Here is a 17,909-nt window from a genome sequence, read left to right on the forward strand (position 1 = left end):
ACACATATGACATAATATAGGGAGGGAGAACATTAATAATAGGAGAAGCTTAATATAGGAGGTGGCGTCTGAGCTGAACCTTGAAGGAAGCCAGGGGGTTCTAGCAGGTGGGGAAAGAAAGAACACAAGGAAGGAAACACACATTTATTAAGCACTAACTAAGTGCCAGGCATCATGCTGAGCACTTTACAAATATTATCCAATTTAATCTTCACAACAACCCTGGGAGGTAGGTGCTATTATTATCTCCATTTTATAGAAGGGGAAATTAAGGTAGGCAGAGGTTAAGTGACTTGATCAGGGTCACACAACTATTAAGTGTCTGAATTAGGATCTGAACTCAGGTCTTTCTGACTTGAGGCCTAATGTTCTTTCTATTGGGCCAGCTAGGTGAGGAAAGAATGTATTTTAGGCTTGTGAAAAAACACACGCAACAATCCAAGGAATCAGGGAAAGAGTCACAAAGAAAGCAGTGTTTGAAATGGACCTAGAAGGGGGCGGCTAGGTGGCGCAGTGGATAGAGCACGGGCCCTGGATTCAGGAGTACCTGAGTTCAAATCCGGCCTCAGACACTTGACATTTACTAGCTGTGTGACCCTGGGCAAGTCACTTAACCCCCATTGCCCCGCAAAAAAAAAAAAAAAAGAAAAGAAATGGACCTAGAAGGATGGGTAGGATACTAAGAGACTGAACTAAGAAGAAAGGCTTTCAGGTATAGGGAACAGAAGGGGGCTAAAACTCTGAGGCTGAAGCCTAGGACAGTAATGGGGTTGGAATATAGAATACATGAAGGGTATTAATGGGAGATAAGATTGGAGAAGTAGGTTGCAGTCAGACTGTAGAGGGCCTGAATGCCAGGCTAAGGAATTTGGATTTTATTCAGTAGGCAATAGGGGTTTCTAAGCATGGTAGTGACATGATCAGAGCCATGACTGAAGAAATTAATTTGGTAATTCTGTGTAGAACAGATTGAAAGGGGAAGAGATTGGGAGGCAAGAGATCTGTGAGAAGGCAAGAATCCAGGCAGGAGTCAATGAAGAAGAAGAAGAAGGAGGAGGAGGAGGAGGAGGAGGAGGATGCAGGGGAGATACCACAGAGAAAGAATCCACAGGACTTGGCAATTGATTTGATGTATAGGCCCGAGGAGAGAGATGTCAGAGATGATGTGGAGGCTTCAAGCCTGGACGACTGAGAGAATGATCATGTCATTGGCAGAGGAAGGGGAACTAGGGAGAGGAGTTGATTTGGAGGGGAAAGATATGATGATCTTTTCCTCTCAGGGCTTGAAGCTGCAGTTCTCAAGTACTTATGGTGTTCCATTTTGTATTCTACAGTAGTTAGTTGTGTATGTGTCATATCCTCCTATTAGCACAAGAAGGTAGAGACCGGGCATTCTATCTCCCCCAGTGGCTAGCACAGTGCTCTCCAAATAGGAGGCATTATAAAAGCAAGAAGTTGTCTTTTGTTGAAGCTTGAGAGTGAATATCAGGTCAAATTACTTTGCGGGGTCATGATTCATATTCATATTCCCTTCCTTATTTGGGAAGAGGGAAGAGAGTTATACCTAGTCATTAAGCACCTCCTGTCTGCAGAGCCCTGTGCTGGAGCTACACAGATAAATAGGATATGGATCCTGTCTTCAGGGAGAATACAATCGAATAGAAGGAAGGACAAAGAGATAAAGAACTATGGTGCACCCTATGATCCAGGGCCCTGGCTGGAATAAACAAGGTTCTGTCTCAGGGGCTGACTCTCAAAGAGGTCATTTTCTCTTTTGGCCAATGGCTCCCTCCCAGAGTTATTCTAGGATAATCTCCCAAGCATAACTTGTATCTAGGTATCCACAAATGTGGGCAACGGGATCCTCTGCTTCCACATGAGTCTTACTCAAGGTAAAGAGAAAAAAATCATTTGGGGTCTAAGGCAGTGTCAAAGGAAGAAAAAAAAAACCCTATTAACACTATACTCTGAGTTTTAGGCAAAAGACTGCCAGAAACAATTTAATTCAACTTAACATGATTCTAAATCCAAGCATTCTTACTCAGAGGGAGAAATGTTCAAACTGGAATGCCCCCCCTCACCATACCCTATTATAGGTCTCTCTACTGCAAGACAATTTGAGGTGACAATTATAGGAATATGAACAAGGAAAAAGCTATAATATGTTAAAATACAGTTTTGGATTAAGGAGGAAGGAAGGAAGCATTTATATAACACATATATATTACTATTGGGTGAAATAAATGTTGTGTAAGCATGTGTAATATATGTGTGTATGTGCATATAAATATATACATGCATACACATGCATATATATTATTATATAGATGTGCATATACACACATAAACATACTTCTGCCACAGCATCTATTTCACCCAACAGCAATATACACACATACAAATATATTATGCATATACACATGTATATGCACAAATGCATACATGCACATATATGTATATAAATGTATGCAGGTATATTTACACATATAAAACTTATTCTAGACATTGTGTTAAGCACTTTACAAATAATATCTCATGTGATTCTTACAACAACCTTGAGAGGTAGGTGCTTGCTATTAACCCCATTTTATAGTTAAGGAAACTGAGGCCAACAAAGGTTAACTGGCTTTCCCAGGGTTATATAGCTAGTATCTGTTGCAAGATTTGAATTCAGGTCTTCTTGACTCCGGTGCAGCACTCTATTCACTAAGACATCTAGTATCTCTTCGATTCAGTATAAATATTAATGTCACAATCCTTTCCTTTCTGAATAACAAAAAAGGGTATTTATCATCTAGACCAATTGCCTCAGGGAATGGAGAAGGCAAGGACCTGACCAAGACAATGCCTAAGTGGCATTTATTAAGGACCAGAGAGCAAACAAGCTGGGGAGTAAAGGATGTTGTTTGTCCTTCCTTCTCAAAGAGGACCATGTGGCAGGATATAGATCAGGACCACTGGAATGGATATTTAAGGTAATTGGGGTTAAGTGACTTGCCCAGGTCACACAGCTAGTAAGTGTCTGAGGAGAGATTTGAACTCAGGTCCTCCTGACTCCAGGGCAGGTGCTCTATCCACTGCACCACCTAGCTGCCCCTGGGAGTAAGGCATAAGAAGAGTGGTAAGGAGGTAGGAGAGGGTCAGGTTATGAAGGCTTTTAAAAGCCAAACAAGGGGCAGCTAGGTGGCGCAGTGGATAGAGCACCGGCCCTGGAGTCAGGAGTACCTGAGTTCAAATCCGGCCTCAGACACTTAACACTTACTAGCTGTGTGACCCTGGGCAAGTCACTTAACCCCAATTGCCTCACTAAAAAAAAATAAAAAAGAAAAGGGAATATTTGAGAGATGTTACAGAGACAGAAACAAAAGGACTTGACTTGGATATGGGCTGAGAGAGAGAGAGATGGAGGATGACACTTAGGTTGAGAGCTCTGGTGACTGGGAAGATGGTGGTCCCTGGACAGAACAGAGGAGTTAGAAAGAGGGGAGGATAAGATAAGAGAGAAATAGCACTATGATCCTTCATCTATTTTCCTAAGGGAAAAGTGTGCAAAAGACTTAGACTAGAGAAGTATTTATTTTTTAATATTTTCAGTTGAAATAAAAAGGAGATTTTAAAAAAAGTTTACGTGTGGTCATGCAAACCATTTCCACATCAGTCAGGTTGCGAAAGAACACAGACAAAAAAAAAAAACCCTTTAGAAAAAGGAACTAAAAAAAATTACGCTTCAATCTGTATTCAGACACCATCAGTTCTTTCTCTGGCGATGGAATGCATTTTTCATAAGTCCTTCAGTTGTCTTGGATCCTTGCATTGCTGAAAATAGCTAAGTCATTCACAGCTGATCATCTTACAATATTGCTGTTACTTTGTATACAGTACACTTCACTTTGCATCAGCTCTTGTCTTTCCAGGTTTTTCTGATCGCAGCCTGCTCGACATTTCTTATAGCACAATAGTGTTCCATCGTAATCTCATCCCACAATTTGTTCAGCCATTCCCTAATTGATGGACATCTCCTCAATTTCGAATTCAACTTTTTGTTTTTTATCTTTTTTTGGATACCGACCTAGTAGTGGTATTACTAGGTCAAAGAGTATGCATGGTCCTGTAGCCCTTTGGCCACAGTTCCAAATTTCTCTACAGAATGTTTGAATCAGTTTACAACTAAATAGGAGATTTTTAAACACATTTCCACAACAGCATTTACTTCCCTCAACAGTAAATACAGAAAATGCAAAGATCTCAGAGAAGTCCTAAAAACCTGTGATACACTCACAGCACTTCTCTTCAGAAGAGATTCAACTTGGGGTTGTCATTGTGATCTCTTTGGCATCCTGGTGGGTCTCTGCATTTTCTATTCTCATAGTGCCTGCCCCCTGTGGTTTGGACTTTCCAGAAAGCACATACTTTGGAATGGTTGTATAGATGAGCCCCTAGACCTTCACTATCTGATTCGTTCCTGGGAATAGAAGGTGTGGCCAAGTAATGATCTCTTGACCTTGAAGTCATGGCTTTAACCCTTCCTGTTCCATGGCTGCAGGAGCCATGTAGCCAATCCTCTTCTTTCACTAGGATACACAAAGATTAGGAAAGACTCTCTCTCAGAAACTCAGATCCAAACTTTCAAACTTGGGTATACTAACAAGGCAATCCAACACTTGGGTTGACCAAGAAATCTCCGGGCCTGGGAAATCTCCTTTGTCTGGTTGAATTCTAGGACTCTCAAAATTGGAGACTATTCTCACTGCAGATGCCAAGGCTGCCCAATATTCCTTTTTATGGCAAGAGGGCTAGATTTCAGGATAATGATATATAGGAAATCCCTCTTTAACTAGAAGAAAAGATTCCAAGACTCTAGAACTTGGGGTTACCCATGAGGCAACTTCCAAGGCTTTCCCTATCCAAGACATCTTTCTTCTCTGGCTACAAGACTAGGCTCCAGAATCAGATTTAATGTCCAAGAAATACTGTAGAAATGCAATGATGGGGGGCAGCTAGGTGGCCTAGTGGATAAAGCAGTAGCCCTGGATTCAGGAGGACCTGAGTTCAAATCCGGCCTCAGACACTTGACACTTACTAGCTATGTGACCCTGGGCAAGTCACTTAACCCTCACTGCCCTGCAAAAGAACAAAACCAAAAAACCAAAAACAACAACAAAAAAAAGCTAAACAGAGGATTTTACATTTAATCCTGAAGGAATAGAGAGCCATTGGAGTTTATTGAACAGGGACTGACATGGTCAGATTGCTTTAGAAAGATCACTTTGGCAGCTAAGTAGAGTGGGGAGAGACATGAGGCAGGGCCAACATCTAGAAAGTTATTGCAGTTGTCAAGATGAGAAGCAATGAGGACTTGTACCATTGTACCATTGTGCTTGTGTGAATGAATGGAACAATGGAAAATATATGAGAGATGGTGCAGAAATAGAAATGAAGAGCTTGGCAATAGATTGAATATGTGATATGAATTCAAGTTGAGGAGAAGAGAGGTCATGAGCCTTAGTGACCAGGAATGGTAGTGCTCTAGATAATAACAGGGAAATTAGGAAGAAATAAGGGTCTGGGAAGAAAGAAAATTAGTTCTGTTTTGGAGAAACAAACATCTTGAGTTTGAGATGTTTATAGAATATCTGGTTTGAGATATCCAATAAGCAGTTGGTGATGATGTCAAGGAAAGAGGATAGGACTGAATAAATAGATCTGAGGGTCATCTGTATAAAATGATAATGACAATTCATTGTTGATTGAATCTATGGCATCTGATGAGAGCATCAAATAAAATAGTATGGAGGAAAACAAGGGACTAGGACTTTGTGAGGATACCAACCCCCCCCCCCATTATTGAGTATGACCAGATGAAGATCCAGGAAAAAGAGGCTGAGGAGTGGTCAGACAGGTAGGAGAAACAGGAGACAGAAATGCTACAAAAAACTAAAGAGAAGAAAAGTATCAAGGAGAACAGGATGATGGACAGTGTCAGAGGGGACAGAGAGGTGAAGGAGGACGAAATATGGAGGACGAAAACTGAGGGGGAAATCAATAGATTTGATCATTAAAAGAACACTGGTGGGGGCAGCTAGGTGGCGAAGTGGATAGAGCACTGGCCCTGGAGTCAGGAGTACCTGAGTTCAAATCCGGCCTCAGACATTTGACACTTACTAGCTGTGTGACCCTGGGCAAGTCACTTAACCCCAATTGTGTCACACACACGCAAAAAAGAGAACACTGGTAACTTGGGAGAGAGCTTTTTCAGCTAAATGATGAGGTTGGAAACCAGATTGTAGAGAGCTGAAAAGAGTGAGAAAAAGGGGAATGGAGACAACCAATTATAAAAGGGCAGGAAGATATAGGATGGTAACTAGAGGGGATAGGCAAACCAAGTGAGGGGTTTTGGGGGTTTTTTAAGGATTTTGTGGAGAGACATGAGTTTGATTTGTAGCCAGGAGACAGTGAAAGACTGAAATTTAGCGATAGAGAGGGAATGATAGAGTGGAAAATCTGCTGAAGAAGATGGGATGGAATGGGATCCTATGTGATTTGGCAAGGAAACAGGCCACCTCTTCATGTGAGACATGGGTAAAAGCAGAGATGATGAAGTGATGTGAGATGAGGAGGGAGAAGAGTAAATTCATGGACATGGAAGTGGAACACTTGTAGGTCATGGCAAGGTCAAGGATATGACTGTCTCAGTGTGTGGCTGAAGTGGAGGGAAGGAGTAAGTAGGTCATTGGGTTTTTTGTTTGTTTTGTTGTTGTTTTGGGGTTGTTGGTTTTGGGGGGGGGCAATGAGGGTTATGTGACTTGCCCAGGGTCACACAGCTAGTAAGTGTCAAGTATCTGAGGCCAGATTTGAACTCAGGTCCTCCTGAATCCAGGGTTGGTGCTTTATCCACTGGGCCACCTAGCTGCCCAGGTCATTGGTTTGGAGGAGATCGAAGAGCTAGGAAATTAGGGTGTTTGAGGGAGTATCGATATGCATATTGGAAATCCTCTAGTATAAGGGCAGAGGTTGTGAGGGGGAAAAGACTGTGATCCTGGCATTGAACTTATTCAGGAAGGAAAGGGAGTGTCTCAGGAGATGGTAGATAACAGCTATCAGCATCTTGACTGGGTGATGAATTTGCATGGAATGAATCTCAAAGGAAGAGAATGGTGTTAGTAGAGGGAGAGTCTACAAGTAGCAATGGGGAACAAGGAGTATTCTGGCTACCCTAATTTGGCTGGTGATTTGGGGGAGAAATGGGGGAAGTGAATTAAGAAAGGTATAATGGGGGGGGGCAGTTAGATGGTGCAGTGGATAAAGCACCGGCCCTGGATTCAGGAGGACTTGAGTTCAAACTTGGCCTCAGACACTTGACATTTACTAGCTGTGTGACCCTGGGCAAGTCACTTAACCCTCATTGCCCCGCAAAAAGAAAGAAAGAAAGAAAGAAAGAAAGAAAGAAAGAAAGAAAGAAAGAAAGAAAGAAAGAAAGAAAGAAAGAAAGAAAGAAAGAAAGAAAGAAAGAAAGAAAGAAAGAAAGAAAGAAAGAAAGAAAGAAAAAAAGAAAGAAAGGCGTAATGGGGGGGAGGGGTGTGACATTTGAATTGAGCCTTGAAGGAAAAGAGGGACCTTCAACAGATGGAGAGGGACCATGGGGTGGAGGGCATGTCCACTCTAGGCATCGGGGATAGCATAAGCAAAAGGGAAGAGACAAGAGAGGTAAGGATAAGAAAGAGGAGCAGAGTGGACCAGTTTGGCTGGATAGTTAGGAAAGCATAAGAAAAAACTAGACACGTTGGAACTAGATTATGGATAGCCTTATGTGTCTGAGTAAGAAGCTTTTTTTTTTTTTTTAATTCCTCCTCCTCCTCCAAGATTCCTTCTCCCGGTGGGGAGGTGAACCTGGATTCTGGAAGGCTATACCAGGCGAAAGCATGCTCCAACAGGTCCTTCCCAGCTGGAAGGACTTTGAGGACAAACCTTTAAAGCAGAATGTAAGCCTGATGTCCAAGGACCAGAGCAGCTAAATTTAGAGAGGCTCCCTGACTCCAAACTTGGGAACCAAGTGTGTAAGACTTTTTTTTTTTTTAACTACATCACCGTACTAAACTTGTAAAATTAAGGCATAGAAAGTTTGTGATCTGCATTAGTAGAAGTAATACCCGAAGCAATGAAATCACAGATCCTTCAAATATGTGGGGAAGTATTAGTCAGTTATTAGTCAAGGGATTTAGTAGGAATGTGGGTAGATCACTCAAAGCCAGCCTGCAGTCAATCATGAGACTTCCAGAAAGTGAGCCTCGGGTGGTGGAAAAGACAAATTCTCTCCTCCAGAGTATCCAGGTGAACCCCAAGTCAGTCTGGAGGGACTTTGGTGCTAGGAAGATACCATTCTATTTGAGGGTCCTGCCAGAGAGGAATATACTTGGGCTTCAAGCCTAGAGAGACCCATGGGGCTCAACTGGACCCAGGAGCATTAGCAAGAAAAAAATGCCTTATTATTGGGGTTCTTAACCTGGGGTCTGTGAACTTAAAAAAAAATATATATATATGTATGTGTGTACATATATAAGTATGTGTGTATATATGTGAACTCTACTTCAATATCATTAGTTTCCTTTGTAATACTATATATTTCCTTATATGCATTTAAAAACATAATTCTGAGAAGGCATCACCAGGCTCCCAAAGGTGTCTATATATGTGAACATATATATAGAAAAAGGTTAAAAACCTTTAATTATATATCATCTTACAGAATTGTCTGAGGCTCAGGGATTTTAAGTGACTTGCCCTTAGTAGTACAGCTAAGTCTCAGTGGTGGGATTTAAACCTAGGTCTTTCTGATTTCAGATACATTTTTCCCTGTTGGATCATTGAGTTTTTCTTAGAGAAAATGGGTTTAATAATACATGTATTGGGGGCGGCTAGGTAGCGCAGTGGATAAAGCACTGGCCTTGGATTCAGGAGGACCTGAGTTCAAATCCAGCCTCAGACACTTGACACTTACTAGCTGTGTGACCCTGGGCAAGTCACTTAACCCTCATTGCCTCTAAAAAAAAATAATAACACATGTATTATCTGCCTCAGAGGGTTGCTGTGAGAAAACTGAATTGTCAAACTTTAAAATACAGTAGAAACGAGCTATTTTTAAGAGAGGCATCTTGGCCTATTGGATTTGGAATCAGAAAACCTGGGTTTCAGTTCTAGTGGTATCAGTGATGTTAAGTACACTTTCTGAGCCTCATTTCCTCATCTCCAAAATGGGTATCGAATAAGACTTAATGTTCGTTTGAGTTGAATATTTACATTACTTACCTCACAGGGTGGTGAGGAAAATGCTCTGTAAATCTTTAAGGGTGATAAAAAAAAAAAAAAGAGTTGATAGCTTGGGAAATTTGAATACCATCCAGCCTACTTCTGGGTGGTTTTCTTCTATACATTTCGTTGAAGACAGCACAGCATGGCACACAGGGCATTGCATATGGAGACTGAAGACTTGGGCTGCTTGTTTTTTTAAATACATTTTTATTGATGTTTTGACTTCTTACATGTATAGTTTTCCCCAGTATCTTTATCTCTCCCTACTTCCAGAGCCATCTCATATAACAATTTTTATAAAGACTAAAAAAAGGGGGGGGGATCAGTTTAACTGATCAATACATTGGAAAAAAATACAATGTACATCACTTTAACCTCCCACCTCTGAAAGGATTTGAGGTGGGAGTTTCTCCTCATCTCTTCTTTTGAAATATACTTGTTCTGTATAATTTTGTGGAATTCAGTTTTGTTTGTAGTTCTTTTATATTTTTATTGTATTGTAGTATATTCTTGGCTCCACTTACTTCCCTCTTTATCAGTTCATACATTTGTGTTCCCTGCCTTTTTGTATCTCTCACATTCATCATGTCTTACAGCACAGTAATATTCCATTATATTCATGTACAATATTTTATTTAGCTATTTTCCCCAATAGATGTGCATCTAAAAGGACATGGATTTGGAATCACTGTTCTGCTACCGCTTTCCTCTGACTTTAGGCAAATCACTGCATGCCAGTTTCCACCTCTGTAAAATGAGAAGGTTGGATGAAATTCTCATTATTCTCCCTGGTTCTAAATCCCATTATTTTGATTTCCAGCATCCTTACCCTCGCTACTTGTGTAGCAAATTGCTTGTGAGCAAAAACAAAGAGCTTTCTTGTGGTCTGACTTGTGTGTGATCACACTTTGAGGGGGCAAAGAAAGGAAGGAAGAAATGTGGGTTCTGGTTTTAAGAACAGCAGCACAGAGTGGCAACTGGAGGAAGTAGGCAACTAATTAGCCAACGGGTGTGGTAGATCTCCGTACCCAGAGGGCAGACTTAAGTAACAGGAAAGGCAGGAACTTAGGTGTCTTCAGCTAACTGGGCTTTAGGAGCCAATCAAGTTTAGAAAGCAGTAACAGGATAGCCTTGGACCCAGGGCAAAGTCCGTTGGGTCAGCTCCAAGAACATGCTTAATGTCCCTGGAAACTGAGACCTCCTCTTTCTTTGACTCTAAGGCAGCTGATAAATGTTGAATATAATTGAATTAATGGGATAACATTGGCAAGGGGTCAGAAGGCCCGGGATTAAAGTCCTCCCTGCTCCACTTGCTAGCTGTGTGACACTGAAAAAATCACCCAGCCAATCTGAAACTCGTGCTCCCCATCGGTAAAACGGAGATTGAACCACTAGGCAACTTTGCTCCCACCGTAAAATCCCAAACGACTACACTTCCGGACCTCAACCCATTGGATAGAGCCAAATTCTGGCGTGCAGCGGAGAGGAAGGTTGCCCCCCCACCCCGCATTTCAGATTAACTCCACTAAAGACAGGGCCTGGGGGGAGGGGGGAAGAGAGGGGTGTACGCATGCGCAGAGAGGAAAACTCAGAGGGGAAGAGGTGGGGAATGCGCGGGCCGCCCTTGGCCGTCTTCATACATGCGCAGTATCGGCGATGTCTTGGCCTCCGAAGCGACAGGGGGCGCGGTGCAGAATTCCTATGGCCATCCCCGCCTTTCCTCGGTCCCGCCTCCTTTTGGTGGCGGTTGGAATTTGAATCCTGGCCGGTGCCGGCACCTATGGCATTTGGTGTACAGGGGTGAGCTCGCGCCTAACGTGGACTCGTGCAGGGAGCGGGGAAGTTAGGGTCTCTTTTTCCAGGTGATCAAGTGCCCCATCTCTGGGGGTGGTTGGGAGGGTTGTTATTGTTTCCATCTGGGTCCGCATCCGGCTCAGCCACACACCCCCTCCCCCCCATGTCGAGCCCGGGGCCGCGGTGCCCGGTGCGCGAGCAGCGAGCCCGCTGGGAGAGGAAGCGAGGTCGTACGGCGCGAGAGCTGCTGGAGACGGAGCTGCGCTACCAGGAGCAGCTGGGGCTGGTGGTGCAGGTGGGCGCGGAGGGGAGGGGCGGGGCCACAGCGGCTGGGGTGGCTCTGTGGGGCGGGGGGCGGGCGCCGGTGGGCACGGGGCGCAAGGAGGAGGGGCGGGGGTGGGGAGATACAGGGTGTGAGGAGTGCGGCACCGATTGGGTTGTGCAGGGGAGCCCCACGATGATCTCTGGTCCAGTCTGTGGTGGGGGCAGTGCCTGTACCTGGACAGTATTCTAGGTGTCTTGCAAAGTTAGGCCGGGTCCCCCTGCTTCACTCCTCAGCCAGGGAGATAGATGGGTGCCTACCCTGTTCCTCTCCCTTTCCCCTCCCCAGTACTTTTTGTGCATTTTGAGAGCTAAAGGGACCCTGCGACCAGCTGAGCTTCAGGCTGTGTTTGGACCCTGGGAATCCATCCATATTGCCAGCCAGTGAGTAAGGGCAGAAAGGAGATTTGTGGGAGGACGGTGGGATGGAGGGGTGCCCAAGGGAAGGCACAGTCTGTGTTGTCCCATCTGCAGAGAGCTGCTTCTGCATCTGGAGGCTGGAAACTGGGGAGTGGGCCTAGAAAGATTCAGCCACCACTTGGAACTCTACACTCGATTTGCTGCCAATGAGGAGCAGTCTGGGGCCACTCTGCAGGTATCCTCACTTTCTCAGAGATATACCCACTCTGGGCATTTGTTCACTCCATATTTTTATTTTTCAATTATAAAAGTATTTTATTATTTTCCACTTACATGTAGAGATAGTTTTCAACATTTGTTTTTATAAGATTTCTAGTTTCAAATTTTTCTCCCTCTCTCCCCCCTCCCCAAGACAGCAAGTAATCTGTACAGTACAGTAATGTGCAGTAACATTAAACATACTTCTGCATTAGTCATATTATGAGAGAAGAATCAGAGCAAAAAGGAAAAACCTCAAAAAAGAAAAGCACCAACAAAAACAAAAGAAATAGTATGGTTCAATCTGCATCCATATTCGTTTGGTTTTTTTTTTCTGGATTTGAAGAGCATTTTCCATCATGTCACTCCATATTTTAACATTTATTGTGAATCCACTATCTATGCTAAATCCACGATCTATGCTACACCTAGTAGAATCAGACAAGGCCCTAGTTCTGGAAAATAATTGTCTTGATAGATCAGTCATATACAAAGCAACCATAAAGGCTGCATGAGCACCAACCTGTACCCCTCTAACTGCTTATTTCCCAACCCCCACCTAAACACAGAAGTGCCTAAGGAAGAAGAGTTTCAGAAAGTTTGTGCAGCTTCAGGAGGGGCGTCCTGAGTTTGGGGGCCTACGTCTAACAGACCTACTGCCCTTACCACTGCAACGTCTCCAACAGTAAGCTACCCTCTGATTCCATCTTGATTCCTTCTCTATTGCTAACTTAATTTCACCAGCCCTTACCCTACTTCTGAACAAGTGTTTGTTTTCTTCACCTCCATACCCTCATCTGGGAAGTGATCCTGAGTATGGTCGGGGAGAGGTGGGCAGTGCTGGCTTAAATCTGTAACACCAAGATTTAGAATTATGCCTCAGATACCAACTGTGACTCTGGGCAAGTCACTTAATCCCTCTTGGCCTGTAAAATGGCCAATTGGCCACATCTATAAAATAGGAATAAGACTGGTAGTACATACTAATTGGGGTTGCTGTGAGGATCGAATGAGACCAAGTATGTACAGTGTTTTGCAAGTCTCAAAGCACTAAAGGTCAGCTGTTATTAAGACTAGGTTCAGCCAAACTATTTTGGCTGCCAAAACACTGAGCATTGAAATCTTGTGATTTAATTACCCAAATACCTGGTTATGCTGCCCTTTTCACAAACTTTTTTGTTTTTAGGGAGCAACTTAAGTAACCTCAGAGAAGTAAGGACTGGTAACCTGCAGTCCTTAGTAGAATTCTCTGTATTCATTCCCTCTCCCTAGAGTTCAGTAAATCTCTGTGTGTTTTTTTTAAGTGAGGCAATTGGGGTTAAGTGACTTGCCCAGGGTCACACAGCTAGTAAGTGTTATGTGTCTGAGGCCGGATTTGAACTCAGGTACTCCTGACTCCAGGGCCGGTGCTCTATCCACTGTGCCACCTAGCTGCCCCTAGTAAATCTCTCTGAAATTCTGTCTTGGTTACTTGTGGTCTTCTGAGGTTTCAGGAAGGGAAATGGGGAAGAGTGCCCTCTAGTCCTGGAGGGAAGAACAAGGTTTGAACACATACTGCGAGTTCGAGATTCATGTAAATAGAAAAAGTAAGGAAGGCTTCAAGCCAGAGCTGCCAGAAACCAATTCCTTCTGAGCCAGGAAATGCAGAAACCAGATGTGTCCCTAACAATATGCCTGGTGGAAAGGTGGCTCTTTGAACAAGTGATAATTAGACAAGTTTGCTTTTCCCAGACCTGGTTGGGACTAATATCCCTAAAGCTGCAGTCCATTTGTGTTTCAGATGTGAAAACCTGGTTGTAGCTTTGGCTGAAAATACTGGTCCTGACAGCTCAGACTATCAACAGCTTACAAGTACGTTTGCCCTGAGTGACATCATTAATACATCCCCACTCCAAAGCTGGCCCTACAATTAGAAGAACCCTGCTCTCTAGTCTCATTTTTCCTCCTCTTCTTTCCTACCTCATTTCCAGTTGCTTTATTAATCAAATGACATGGGGGTGCGGTATCATTTTAGGGGCTGCTCAGAAGTTGAGTGAGGCCGTCCAGAAGGTTAGTGCCATTCGTAGAGAACAGGAGAATGGCCGGCAGCTCCATCGTATTCAGACTTTACTCAGTGGCCGTCGGGCTAAAGGTCTAACCAAAGGTCAGAGCCCTAACGACCCCTGCTCCACACTGGCCTTGAGAATCCTCCCTCAACATCTCAAAATCATTCTCAGAGAAGCAGCACTCCCAGTATCATCCCATGGTGTTTGTAAACAATGCTAACCCCTCTCTCTCTCTCCACCACAGGTCGTTGGTTCCTTCGGCAGGGCTGGCTACTAGTGGTTCCCCCTAAGGGGGAGCCAAAGTCTCGAATGTTCTTCCTTTTCTCTGATGCACTTTTGATGGCCAAGCCTCGGTCTGTGTTACATATCCTGCATGGAGGGACCTTTGCTTGTCAGGCCCTTTACCCCATGGCCCAGTGTCGGCTCCAAAGGATCTTTGGTCACTCAGGGGGAGCAGGGGGTGGACTGCTCAGTGTAAGTCATGAGACTGGGTTCAGGGGCATGGAGAGTTAGGCCCACAGTTCTTTTATTCCCAGCCCTTAGGTCAGGCCTGCAACTACCTCCTCCTGCAAGGTAAATGTTAAACATCTGCTCTTAAAAAAAACAAAACACCCCAAAACAGATGCATGGCAAAATTTTAAGTTTAATCATTATTAACATCCATCACTTTAAGTCTAGACAATCAACAGAACAATAAATCAAGCCTGGATTTGTAGAGGGCACACTAGCCAATCTGACATTCCTAAAAGACAGATGGGGCCCCAGACTTCCCTGAGTAACATGTTTAGATCCATCTTTAGGAATTTCTTTAAAAACTTACAGACAAAAAATCCCCAAAACAAAAAAAAAACACCAAAATTCTCAGGGGCAGCTTGGTGGCACAGTGGATAAAACACTGGCCCTGGATTTCAGGAGGACCTGAATTCTGCCTCAGACACTTGATACTTACTAGCTGTGTGACCCTAGGCAAATCATTTAACCCTCACTGCCCCCACAAAAAACAAACAAAAAAATCTTATAGACATTGTATAGGGACACAGAGGAATCAGGAGACCTGGGCTTCAGCCCCACTTCTACTAGCTACTGTGTGAATTTGAGCAAGTCATAGCAACTCTGAACCTCAGTTTCCCCATTTGTAAAATTAGGGGACTGGACTGGACAACCTCTTGAGGATTCTTCCAGCTCAAAAACTATATACATTCTTCCCTTAAGTCTTGTCCAGGGGTTAAGGACTGAAGCCTTTCTCTTTCCACATAGCTCAGACCTTAACTCTTATTTACTACCACCACCACATTCTATAAATGACAGGCAGTGTGGTTCAGTGAATAGAGAGCTAGCCTTTGAACCAGTTAAGACATGGATTCAAGTCCCACCTGACACAAACATATTGATCACTCTGGGTAAATCACTTAACCCTAGACCAGGGGTTGGCAAGTGGACTGCTGTCTGTTTTTGTGCTGCTCTAAGCTAAGTATTGGTCTTTATAATGTTTTAGAAAAGTACAGAAAACAGTTTAGCCCACGTTATAATTTGCCAATACTTCAGACAACTCTGTGAGGCTGTAAATTGTAGAGAAGATAGAGACCTGTATTTTTAATTTCCTCACCTGGAAGTTCCCCCTATCAGTAGTAGTATCACAAGTCCAGTTGCTATCCCCACCCTAAATTGCATATACTTTTCCTTTCCCTAGAGAGCAGTGCCTTCAGCTTTAGGACTGGGTTTTCTGGATAAGGAACTTAAGACATCTCCCCCCTTCCCCCCCACAGCTTTCTTTTCCTCATGAAAGGCTGCTGCTCATGTCTGAGGATCAAGAGGCACTGTCCCGTTGGCACCGTAGCCTGACTATAGCTATCAGGTATGCCTCCAATCTCCCCTTGTTGTGACAATTGATTTATCATTATACAGAGTTGTCTTTCCTGTCACCTTTTATGTACTCTACCTTCTCTGACCCCCATGTTCTCATTCATAGACTGGGGATGAGGCTCACTTATTGTTCTTTCTCTACAGCAGCCACACAAGGTAGAAGAGCACCGTACAGCTGTTTTGTGTTAGATATAGGACGTCTACTCTGGAGCCTCAGCACCCCTAGGATGTTTGGCTGGCCACTATTTAAGAATAGGCTGATGTGTGTATGATAGATGTATTTATGTTTGACTGAGCACATTTTCGATGATCACTTTGTATACTTAAGTGGAATAAATTTGTTTTTTATTAAAACATCTCAGCTCCTTGGAAGAGATCCTTCCTCCAATCTGAGTTTGATTCCTTACTGGGGTTTTCCAAAACTGTTAACCATTCCCTTAACCCATGAGGCTGCATCTTATACCATCTCTCTCAGTGTGTGACTTGTGTCCCTTCAATCCATTTCCTCCTCCTGAGTCCCCATTCCTTCCCCTTTTCCCCAAATTGGCCCCAGGAGACATTTGAAGCCCAAGCCTCAGTTACTCCCTCCTCAGGTTCCTCCCCCCAGCCCCAGGTCTGAAGATCATTGTCATCATCTTCCTCAGCACTCAGGTCCTCATGGATAGGGGGGATGTACTCTGTGTATGGGGGGGAAGGGGGCAGCATGAGTCCTCAAATCAGATAACATCAGACACCAAACATCTGACAGTTTACCCCAAGGGCCCCTACCTTGGGAAGCAACAGTGGTGTCCAGCCCCTTGTCCTTTAACAGCTGGCTGATGGTCTGAAGCCTTAAGGTCAGCAGGTCCTGCTGGGCTCCAGCCAGGGCTTCCACACTGCAGAGATGCCCAGTCAGGCCTCCTACCTGCCTTCTTCCATGCCCCAGCTGCCACCCTCATCCCGGCCTGGACCCACCAGTTCTCACCGCTCAAACAGAGGGTCCAGCTGGTCCAGCAGGCCACCCAGGAGTTGCTCCGTCTTCGCCAGTTGCTGAGCCAGCTGCTCTTCTGGGAAGTCGGAGACAATGTTTACCACCTGACTTCCATCCGCCCACCGGCCCCTCCCCCCGCTCCGCACACCCCTCGGCCCTCACCTCTGTGCAAAAGCTCCTTCTCGGCGGGCTTCACCTCCGGGGCAACTTCGGCCTCATCTTGTTCCTACAACGAGGTAGGGCAGGTCGGTCCCCTACCACACCACACCTAGGGGCCTGCGCTGGACCGTGGCGGCCCCTCCCGGCGCCAGCCCGGCCCCTCCCGGCCCCGCACCTGCAGACACCGGCGCAGCACGAAGGCCAGGACACCCACGGCGTACAAGGCTCCCAGGGGCAGCGGCCCCCACGCCCGGCCCGCCTCCCGCGGCTCCTCCAGCGTCCTCCGCAGCCTCTCTGGGGCTGGCTCCCCTGCAGAACGAGGCCACAGGCGGGGTCACGACGGGCGAGTGGCCCCGGGAGGTCTACCTCCGCTGGCGCCCCTTCCCTCTCTTCCTCCCGCTGCCCATTACCTGCGGGGGGCCGCGGCCCCGCGCCGCCCTCGAAGACCCGGAGCGCCGCGACCATGAGGAGCAGCGCCAGCGCAGCCGGCAGCAATGCGGGGCCACAGGGTCCCGGGGCCGGCATTTCGGGAGGAGGGCGCGAGCCGCGACTCGCAAGCCAGAAGTGCCGAGCAGCGTGGGGGCAGACGCAGGGACGTAACCCGTGACGACATACGCACGTGCGCCTGCCCCTCCCAATGGTGCGAGCTGAGGAAGTGTAGCTAATGCACTCATTTCCATAATGTATTCACCTAACTGCACTCCCGATGCATGCTGGACTCCTTTTTCTCTCAAATTCTCCAGGGTTACTGTTTCTTTCGATGACTTTTCCCCGATATGTTACCTTTATAATTTTGTCGTCAAGTAGAAAGCTCAGTTTAAGAAGACTATAAG

The 17,909-nt window shown here is 45.1% G+C and overlaps 2 protein-coding genes across 5 annotated transcripts; one reads left to right on the plus strand and one right to left on the minus strand.

Annotated features, from left to right (window-relative positions):
* The first annotated feature begins 11,004 nt into the window (after nucleotides 1-11,004).
* Nucleotides 11,005-16,225, plus strand: ARHGEF39 (Rho guanine nucleotide exchange factor 39). Of its 2 annotated transcripts, XM_043976439.1 has the most exons (9): nucleotides 11,005-11,395; nucleotides 11,711-11,805; nucleotides 11,896-12,016; nucleotides 12,609-12,724; nucleotides 13,820-13,890; nucleotides 14,054-14,182; nucleotides 14,329-14,558; nucleotides 15,851-15,939; nucleotides 16,092-16,225. In XM_043976439.1, the coding sequence occupies exons 1-9, from the start codon at nucleotides 11,264-11,266 to the stop codon at nucleotides 16,105-16,107; spliced, it is 999 nt and encodes a 332-aa protein (XP_043832374.1). In that variant the 5' UTR covers nucleotides 11,005-11,263; the 3' UTR covers nucleotides 16,108-16,225. The 2 variants fall into 2 exon arrangements, with proteins under 2 accessions (XP_043832374.1, XP_043832373.1); XM_043976438.1 differs by lacking the exon at nucleotides 16,092-16,225 and having other exon boundaries at nucleotides 11,010-11,395; nucleotides 15,851-15,967.
* On the minus strand, nucleotides 14,417-17,665 carry CCDC107 (coiled-coil domain containing 107). 3 transcript variants are annotated; one of them, XM_043976440.1, is made up of 6 exons: nucleotides 17,487-17,665; nucleotides 17,252-17,385; nucleotides 17,080-17,143; nucleotides 16,912-16,993; nucleotides 16,716-16,822; nucleotides 14,708-16,624 (listed from the first exon to the last, which is right to left on the minus strand). In XM_043976440.1, exons 1-6 carry the CDS (start codon nucleotides 17,599-17,601, stop codon nucleotides 16,419-16,421), a joined length of 708 nt encoding a protein of 235 aa, XP_043832375.1. In that variant the 5' UTR covers nucleotides 17,602-17,665; the 3' UTR covers nucleotides 14,708-16,418. The 3 variants fall into 3 exon arrangements, with proteins under 3 accessions (XP_043832377.1, XP_043832375.1, XP_043832376.1); XM_043976442.1 differs by lacking the exons at nucleotides 14,708-16,624; nucleotides 16,716-16,822 and adding an exon at nucleotides 14,417-14,650; XM_043976441.1 differs by lacking the exon at nucleotides 16,716-16,822 and having other exon boundaries at nucleotides 16,451-16,624.
* Between the last annotated feature and the right edge of the window lie 244 nt (nucleotides 17,666-17,909).

This window comes from Dromiciops gliroides, chromosome 1 (genome assembly GCF_019393635.1).
Source record: "Dromiciops gliroides isolate mDroGli1 chromosome 1, mDroGli1.pri, whole genome shotgun sequence".
Lineage (NCBI taxonomy): Eukaryota > Metazoa > Chordata > Mammalia > Microbiotheria > Microbiotheriidae > Dromiciops > Dromiciops gliroides.